This window comes from Oncorhynchus keta, chromosome 20 (genome assembly GCF_023373465.1).
Source record: "Oncorhynchus keta strain PuntledgeMale-10-30-2019 chromosome 20, Oket_V2, whole genome shotgun sequence".
Classification (NCBI taxonomy): Eukaryota; Metazoa; Chordata; class Actinopteri; order Salmoniformes; family Salmonidae; genus Oncorhynchus; species Oncorhynchus keta.
This window is the reverse complement of record NC_068440.1, coordinates 7,902,446-7,912,393: the sequence shown is the minus strand read 5'-3', so window position 1 is coordinate 7,912,393 and position 9,948 is coordinate 7,902,446. Positions and strand designations below refer to the sequence as shown.

General features: G+C 42.7%; 1 protein-coding gene across 3 annotated transcripts in view; it reads right to left on the bottom strand.

Moving 5' to 3' along the window:
- The window catches only part of LOC118399269 (voltage-dependent calcium channel gamma-7 subunit-like), a 33,261-nt gene continuing 23,313 nt past the window's right edge, over window positions 1-9,948 (bottom strand). For all 3 annotated transcript variants that reach the window (XM_052471997.1, XM_052471996.1, XM_052471998.1), the window contains 3 exons: window positions 9,372-9,512; window positions 6,742-6,887; window positions 1-5,507 (listed from right to left, as the gene is read on the bottom strand). In XM_052471997.1, coding sequence (XP_052327957.1) covers window positions 5,031-5,507; window positions 6,742-6,887; window positions 9,372-9,512 — 764 coding nt within the window. In that variant the 3' untranslated portion in view covers window positions 1-5,030. The remainder of the gene's footprint in view (window positions 5,508-6,741; window positions 6,888-9,371; window positions 9,513-9,948) is intronic.

Below are 9,948 nucleotides of genomic sequence, written 5' to 3'. Positions count from 1 at the left end.
GACCATGTTTGTATGCGGCTTTATTAACTCAATGATGATTTTTTTTGCCTTGTTTGGAAACTGATATGTGACACGTATTAATGCCAAAATAACAAGCAACAACAAAAAACATATATACAGTACCAGTCAACGGTTTGGACACACCTACTCATTCAACTCATGTAGTAACCAAAATAGTGCTAAACAAATCAAAATATATTTTATATTTGAGATTCTTCAAAGTAGCCACCCTTTGCCTTGATGACAGCTTTGCACACTCTTTTTTTGCTAAACAGGTCACCACTGTTAATATCACAGATAGAACAATCGTTGGTAATATGGTGTATTTTGTCACAATGTATCAGCTACTTTAAAACTATACTATAAAACCCATGGGGGCCTCAGACTGGCCTCTGCCTGGGGCCTCCAAATCACAAACTCCACCCACCGCTGTACACACACACACACACACACACACACAGTAATGTATAGCTAACCTTGTGGAGACCAACAATTCAGTCCCATTCAAAATCCTATTTTTCCTAACCCTAAACCATACTCTTACCCTAATCATAACCCTAACCTTAACCCAAAAACCTAACCTTAACCCTAAACCTAACACTAGCTCCTAACCCTAAACCTAATTCTAACCCTAACACTAATTCTAACCTTAACCCTAAACCCCCTAGAAATAGCATTTGATCTCGTGGGGGGGCCAACAAAATGTCCCCAGTTGGCCCAATTTTTGTTTGGTACTATTCTTGTGGAGACTTCTGGTCCACACACTACACACAGTTCACACACACGTAAAACATCGTAACACCCATTAACACCATTACACACACACAGACACACACACATACGCACATACGCACGCACGCACGCACGCACACACACACACACACACACACACACACACACACACACACACACACACACACACACACACACACACACACACACACACACACACAGAACTGCTACATTTCGTATGGCTTTAAATAAGCAGAGCTTTGGATTAAAACACAATAGCAGGGGACATTACCAAGATACTGAGTATGTCAGTCTCCAGTCATGCTATTCGTTCTCTACACCAGTGTGCAAACAGGATTTCATCTCAATATAGTTTAGCCATGTTGATCTTTTCAGCTCTAAAAGTTCCTGACATCAGTGGTAGGTGTGTTTGTGTGTGTGATTGTGTTTGTGATTGTGTTTGTGTGATTGTGTTTGTGTGTGTGTGATTGTGTTTGTGTGTGTGTGATTGTGTGTGTTTTGTGTGTGTGTGATTGTGTGTGCCAGACATCTGACCACAAACATTAAGCACACACAGGTTTACCTCTAGGATTTATTCATTTGTTGTGGAACAATGACGTTAGTCAGTAACCCCCAGGCATCGATCCAATAGCAAATGGTATCTCAGGTATGAACAATCTCTTCAGATTCATTAGTGCATTGCTTAGCAAAAAGAAAATGTCATTATTGTCATTATTACCATTAAACCGTTGATTTTGTGGTAAATATGGGCAACATATTTACACTAATAATAATAGTAACAACAATAAGACTTATATAATGATCTTGATAATAATTAATAGCTTTGATCTCCGCTACTGTTGTTAGGCACAGTTCATTTTAATAAGCTCAAAGACAGGTTCTAAGAGAGTGCCTTAACAGAAGAAGAAAGAAATGGAGAAAGAGTGAAAAACGAGGCCGAGAAAGAGAAGAGACAGGTGGAACAAGTCTGCCCCACATTACATTAACGGGGATTTGAGAGACAAACCAAGACAAATGATCAATAAAGTTCAAAAAGGTAGGATTTACCGGGGGTGGTAAGCAAGAGGAGAAACAAGTGAAGGCAATAGTAGGAGCTTGAGGAAATCAATGAATCTCACTTGAGCTACGGAAAAACCACAATCGTCCTCAACTCCAATAACATTCACGGTCTAGTCAAGACATGGCTCTCTGAAAGGAAACCTCAATTTAGCAGAGTAGTATAATGAGGGAAAACAACAGGATGATGATATTTCATTGACAACATAAAATGTGATACAATTCTTATAGCTACCCCTTTCACCTCTCTCTCTCTCTCTCTCTCTCTCTCTCTCTCTCTCTCTCTCTCTCTCTCTCTCTCTCTCTCTCTCTCTCTCTCTCTCTCTCTCTCTCCCGCTCTCTCTTAATCAACCTCTCACACCAAATCAGAATAGGCCTACTATATTTTACACTATAGAGTTAATAAAACTACACCACTACACTATTCTACCTATTATGATTACAGAACAAGCTACAAATATTATTTTGTTATAGTTTTCCCTCCAGCAGGAGCCAGTCCTGTTTGCTAATGCGTTCATATATTTGACTCTATACTATATTATTGGCTGTACATCGCTGTCCTGGGTCCCAAACAAACGAATGCTACCACTCATCACATGTGTATGTGCATCTGCTACATAAAAAAAATACCAATATAGATATTAAAAAACATTTGATCAAGTTTTCTGGTCGCATGAAAAGATCTGGAATTCGGAGAAACAACCACATCATACTAGGAAAACAATTGGAATGCAGTTCAATGTCTCAAATTGAAATGACTGTACATTGATCGGGAATTAGTTCACTATTTGTAGGCAGATATTGCAAGACTTTGTTATAAGTCGTTCTTCTATCCCCCAAGTCCAGAATTGCTATCGGTTCGCTGGAAGAAATGAGCAATGTCATGACACAAAAGGCAACGTTCAACCTCGATGGAGAGCAATCAGACTCACAACAAAAGCACTAGGTGGCGCTACAGAGACCCATTGGACATGTTTTGCTCTCGTTTAGACCTTCATTCACTAAGAGACGCTATTGTGAAATTCACTGAGTATACAAAGCATTAAGAATATCTGCTCTTTCCATGACATAGACTTGACCAGGTGAAAACGATGATCCTTTATTGACGTCACTTGTTTAATCCACTTCTATCAGTGTAGATGAAGGGGAGGAGACGGGTTAAAGAAGGATTTTTAAGCTTTGAGATAATTGAGACATGGATGGTGTACGTGTGCCATTCAGAGGGTGAACGGGCAAGACAAAATACGTACTGTAAGTGCCTTTGAACAGGGCTATGGTAGCAGGGTTATCCCACGCTCGACAGTTTCCTGTGTGTATCAAGAATGGTCCACCACCCAAAGGACATCCAGCCAACGAGACCCAACTGTGGGAAGCGTTGGAGTCAACATGGTTCAGCATCCCTGTGGAGCACTTTCGACACCTTGTAGAGTCCCCGCCCCGACAAATTGAGGAGGGAGGAGGGGTTTCTAATGTTTGGTACACTCAATGTTGATTTCTGTGCTTTATATTAGACATTGTTAAACTCTTATCAACCTCTCACTTTCTTTCTCACACATCCTCTATGGTTTTATTATATATTCATATATAGTTGCATTTACTTACATTATTATAATACAGATGTTTATAAACATAGATAATGATAATGGTCACAATCTTTCTTTTGATATTAGTAGTAGAAATAGTAGTAAATGTAGTTATAGCAGGACTGTGGCAGCTGGTTTGTGTGTGTGTGTGTGTGTGTTGCATTTAGTATAAGGATACCAATAAACATCAGAATAGAATGTAAACATGTTGTGCATTAGGTAGGCTACATAGGCAGCATGTATTATATATACCGAGTCACAGTCAGAAGGAGAAAAGTAAACATTTCAAAACAAACAGTCTTTACTTCATCAATCTACTCCATTGCTGTATGGGAAGCTCTTTTGGTAACTATGAATAGAAGGAAGATACTCTACTGGTAAGCAGCCATGTGCTACAGAATATGAACACTCAAGCTAATTAGCAATCAAAGGAGGATCATATGTCTCATGGAATCTGCAAATAGGCTCTCATTCTTCGTAGTAAAATGGGTGCTTTTTTTTATACTCTCAGAAATAAATATTCCTAAATGATGGAAAGTTATGGATTTTCTTTGTTACCATGACATTTTAGTCAAAAACATGAAACAACAATTCAAGTGTTTTTTTTTAATGGATGCTGAAGCCTATGACCTGGACATTTATACACACACACACACGCACGCACGCACGCACGCACGCACGCACGCACGCACGCACGCACGCACACACACACACACACACACACACACACACACACACACACACACACACAAAAGATGCTAGCTAGAACCTAAAGACTGTCCTCATTGGAGAAGAACCCTTTTTCTTTCCAGGTAGAACCCTTTTGGTTCCAGCTAGACCCCTTTTAGAATCCATGTCGAACCCTTTTCACAGAGGATTTTACATGGAACCAAAAAGGGTTGTCCTATGGGGAAAGCCGAAGAACCATTTTGGAACCCTTGCGGAGTCTGAGATGTTACAGTATGTGCAGATAAGTCACAGAACCCTGAATGATCTTCAGATGTCTCAGATTTCCGTCTTTGTACTCACAATTCTTGCCTCTCAAATACAAACGATGAATGAAATGATAGAACTAATCATACAGGAATACACATCTCATGAAAGACAAACATGGTTAAGATTTCAACATTTGTTTTTCCAGGACTTAAGAGAAAGAAAAATGTCTATACAGTTTAAGTATAAATTTCTATGCATATACAATTTGTTCTTGATTCTTGTGTGTGTTAGTGCTTGAAATGCAAAATTATTTTTCTTCTGAAACAGCATCACCCTTTCTTATAACCCCCCCCCCTCCTCCCTCTTTTTCTTATTGTGTAAATGATGATCATATCCCTCCCTCTCTCTCTCCCTCTTTTAGAATATCTGTCTTCATTTTAAGCACAGCATCCATTGTGAATCATCCTCCACCCATCTCGTTTTCTTTCCTTCGTTCATTCCCTTCTTTCTCTTGATCTCCTAAATATCCTTCCTTCCTCACCTCTTCCATCTCTCCTCCCACACTTCTGTGTGTGCACGTATGTGTGCATGTGTGTGTGTGTGTGTTTGCATCTGTCTCTGTGTGTTGGATGTACGACAGAGCCAACCCCTGCTCTGTCTATCCCCCCCTCCCCTCCCTACCTCATCCCTCACTCCCCCCTTCTAGCACGGCGAGGCACTCATGTGCATGTGTTGGTGGTATCGGGGAGGGGGCTGGGCAGAGGGGGGCATGGCCATGGGCATGGACTGGGGAGGGGGCCCGCTGGGGTGGGAGGACATGGTGTGGTGGCTGGAGTGGAGGGGGTGGGAGGACATGGAGTGGTGGGGGTAGGAGGAGGAGGAGGAGGACGGCTGGTAGCTGGAGCCCGAGGAGGGGCCAGAGGACGGGGCCTGCTGCTGCTGCATGGAGCTGCCCTTGGGCGGCGGGGGCGTCTGGTTCAGCTGGATGGAGATGTCGCTGGAGACTTCAGACGCGCTGCGGCCCCTCTTTGGAGGTGGCCACGACTCGGGATGAAGGTATTGGCCGCTGTAGTCGCTGCACTCGGACAGGCGGGGGCGGTAGAGGGATGGGTGGGGCCGGTACATCTCCTCCTCGGCGTAGCGCTTCATGAAGAGGTACACTGACATCACCCCAGCCCCCTGGGAGAGAGCAGCCCAAGCACACGATGAGATACCATGACTCATATTAACGCATGACATGAAACTGAAACAACATCATAAAGAAGTCATAAGTGACACATTGGGCCATCATACATACATCAGGCACACTCTGAACCACAGCAAAAAGAAGTCTAACTAAAAATAAATTATATTATATAAAAATGACATACAGTACTGGGCCATGAAATACAATACATACTGGAACATTTAAAGGTCCAATGCAGCCATTTTTATCTCAATATCAAATAGCTTGTGGGTAACCTTACTGTGATTGTTTTCAATGCAAATGTTTAAAAAAGAAAGAACAATTGCTTCAAAGCAACGAGCCATTTCTCAAGCAACAATTTTGCTAGGACTGTCTGGGAGTGGTCTGAGTGGGGAGGGGAAAACCGAAAACAACTTTCTTTCTGATTGGTATATTAACTAATTGATCACCAGGCAGGCCAAAACTCCATCCCACCCAAACAGGATGGCATTTCATGAGTTCTTTTCATACAGCCCTTACAGTAAAATGGCATTGTAATAATTTTCACAATTTCACAGTATTATTCCAACCTCACAGTTTAGAAATATATATAAAACACAGGAAATCTCGTTTTTGACTGCACTGGGCCTTTAATAAAGCACAATACCCCTCAATACAACACGATGTAATATCGCATCCTGAAAGATCTACAAATATTTTTTTTGAATCCATATAAATTATGAAACATTTTAATAATATGATGCACAAACCTCTTAGTGTCTTAGCAACCTACCCTGCAATGCACTGAAGAGACAATAATGCTCAGACTCAACCAAATCGCTCCTCCGTGTAATAACTCATTATCAAAAATGCATTCATGTTGCGCAAAGCATTTACACCTCATCCACTATTCATCGCTGACATCTTGATACAACATCCTTGAAACTTGAGCACATCGGTGCTGGCGCTAAGCACTATTCCCTCTCCTCTTCCTCTTGCCGCCGCAGAGGGGCTGGAGAAAAACAAGAGCCCTCGAGCGAACTGTATATTCATGTGACGACAGCAGCGTTTTAAGCTGCCGCTGTGACAGAGCTGTCACCATAAAGTGTGCGCTATTAACATTTATGAATGTTGACGCGAGGTGGTTGGGGGGGATCCTAACAGTGAAGTACTGCGCTAGACGTTGGTTAGCAGTTAGCGGAGGTTAGTGGTCTGGTGCTACGCTAGCAGGCGCACTGGTGTGCTGACCTCTTTGAGGAGGAAGGAGCTGGCAGCGAAGGCGAAGGACCAGCCGTAGTGGTAGTGGAAGAAGTGCTCGGGCTCACGTGGCCGGTTCATCACCTCGTCGTTGATGCTGCTGATGTAGAGGACCAGGCCCACCACCAGGCTCAGCCCTGAGAAGGGGGAGAGGAGGGTGATGGAGAGAAAAAGAGAGGGAGGGAAAGCGGGGGAGAGAGAGGCGAGAGAAGGAGTAGGTGAAAGAGAGCGAGATGGAATGGAGAGTGGGAGAGAAGAGGGGAGAGAAAGGAGGAGGGAAGAAGAGGCGAGCCAGTGGAGGGTGAGAGAGGAAGAGGAGAGAGAAGGTGTGTACAGGGTTGGGAAGATTATATGAAACAGTGAGTGAGAGAGAAAGGGTATTGTAAATTAGAATTAGAGAGGGAGAAAGGGTAGAGGAAAGAGAGAGGAAGGGAGGAGGGAAGGGACAAATGCCAGGGGCAAGAGTGGATGGGGGAAAGGGGTCAGAGAGTGTGAACGTGAAGGGGAGGGTGGGTGGTAGGGAGAGCGAGAGAGAGATTTGGAGACAGGAGGATACACAGTGGGCAAGATGGAGGGAGAGAGTTGGAATGTTCATATGAGTACATCTCTGACTGTTTGTTGCCTTGGCATCCAAATAGATCCTCTTGACGTAAAGGGCGAGACAGCTGGAAAGTGGGACAGTATGTGGCCTATAGTCACACCGCTGGAATGGGATCAAAAACACCATATTTCGAGCCAAAGTCAATAGTCTACTCAAAGGGCAAAAAGGGCATAGGATACAGACAGGAGGTTTGAGGACGACCCATTGTTCTTGTTCTTTTATGAGAACATTATTTTACGAAAACAAGAATCATAAATTATAGATGGTAAAATGTGATTACGATACACTGCAAATGACCAACCATTGCTACTACTACTACTACCACGGCTGTATTACACTAGACTAGCTAAATTAGTGTCACCACTGCATAAAAAAATATCATAGTTTCTCAAATGTTTTCTCAGTTAGCCTTCCAAAAGCCACCATTTTTGCTACGTGTTTCTGCCTTCACACGGAAAAGAGCTCGTATGGCCAAACATTTGAGCACATTTACCCTGACAGCATTAAAAGGCAACAAGAAAACAACTGAATAATGTCCTCAAAACTTCCTCTTGAAGCACATGTTAACGATTCATTATTTGCAATAAATTAGCCTCATTATACTAAATGGAAACCAAATCCCAACCACTGCCTGTGAATCTGTGATAAACAAGGACAACAGACAAGAGCAGTGGTGGAAGAGAAAGAAAACCTAATTAAAGGACGTGTCTGTGCTTTTCCCCAGCCGGCCAGCCTCATCTGCTGCTGTCTCTGACCCTGAAATCCTCCTCCACCATTAACCAGCACAACAGCCCCACTGCATAATCAACCCTGACCAGCACCACAACAACATCAACAGCAGGAGGAGATTCAGGCAGCAGGCTCGAGCAGGCAGCAGTAGCAGCAGCAGCAGCAGATGCAGCGGCCAAAGCTCTTGGGAACCAGCGACCTGGCTTCCCCTTACTGGGTCAGCAGGGGGAGCTGTGTGGCTAGCTGCTGCTAGCTCCTCGCCTCGCCTGCTTCCATCTCAGCAGCAGTCAGCCGTTCTGCGTGGGCGTGCTAGAGAACACTGTCCCTCTCTGAAGAAAGGCAGGCTGCACCGGGAGTTTGAAGCGTCGTCCATTCTGTTTCTTCAGAATGGTTTGGGTTAGGAGAAGGTGTATGGAGAGCTGGTCCTGAATCAGGATGTGAAAACGTTTTGTTTGCCAGGACTTTTTTAGTAATTTGTGTTGTGAAATTATGATGAAATGTCATTCCATGGCAAGCACATTTTTATAGAACAGACATTGAGAACAATGTCATGCAGGAAAAACTAGAGAGCTGTCAGTTTGTTGAAATGGTTTCAGAATAACAGAATATTTTCTCAAGTCCAGTGGATTTCTCAAGTCGTTTTTTGAGGACATTACCTGAAGCTGTTGTGGTTTTAACAATATTTTAAGTTTTATTTGTAAAAAAAAAAAAAAAATCTCAGCTCACAGCCCAGAAAGTTTCAAGTTGTATAAGTTGTATGTACAGGATATACACGGTCTACACGGGCCAACGAAAGGCTTACTTGCAGGTTCATTCTCGACAATGCAACAACAATAAGAAATAAGAAAAGATAAGAATACGAACATAAAGTAAATGGCTCAGTAGAAAAATAATAAACAGAAAATACCTTTCATCGAGTTAACTACTAGAAAAGCCTGAAATTCGCGCCTGAAACAGTGCAATCGTTCACTGCTGCAGGTCAGTGACATGTAATAAGGACAAGATGGGCACATAACTGCTCTGTCAGCAGCGTCTCATGCTAGGCTTGCATCTGTGAGCAAGACATGCAATACCCCCAAATAGAAAATGATGTAATCTTATAGACAACTGAGGATCAGGATAAACTGTTAGCCAAGCCACTAAATCAGAAACCCATCACGAGAGTTCCAGACCCAGATCACACTGAATGTATTTTAGATACCACTGGCAGCTTTCATCAACCAATAAGCATCTTGAATACTGAACATCATTAAAACAACAGCCAATAGGAAACGTTTATGTGGCTCCTTACCTGAGAGGATGAAGAAGATTCCAGAGATGAAGGCTAGGATGGTGCGCTGGGGCCGGATGTGTCCGATGTTACTGATGACGAAGGCGGTGAAGACGAAAAGCAGCGAAACCATGGGGAACGGTGTGGCCGTCCGTACCATCTCTGATGAAGGAAACCGGTCAAGAGAAATAAAGAAAGAAGAGGGAAAGATATATTGAGGGAGAGTTAAGTTCAACATGAAACATTTATTTCATCGTTTTAATCCAAGTTTCAGTGTCCCACTGGGATAATGAAGCCGCGTTCAGTGAAAAAAGCTTTATGTTACACGTGTCCTCTATTGATGAATAATTAAGTTAATAAATACAATACCAGTCAAAAGTTTGGGCACACCTACTCATTCAAGAGTTTTTCTTTATATTTACTATTTTCTACATTGTAGAATAATAGTGAAGACATCAAAACTATGAAATAACATATATGGAATCATGTAGTAACCAAAAAAGAAGAAAAAAAGACTCAACACACTATTTGGGCTATAAGGGCTATTTGACCAAGAAGGAGAGTGACGGAGTGCTGCATCAGATGACCTGGCCTCCAC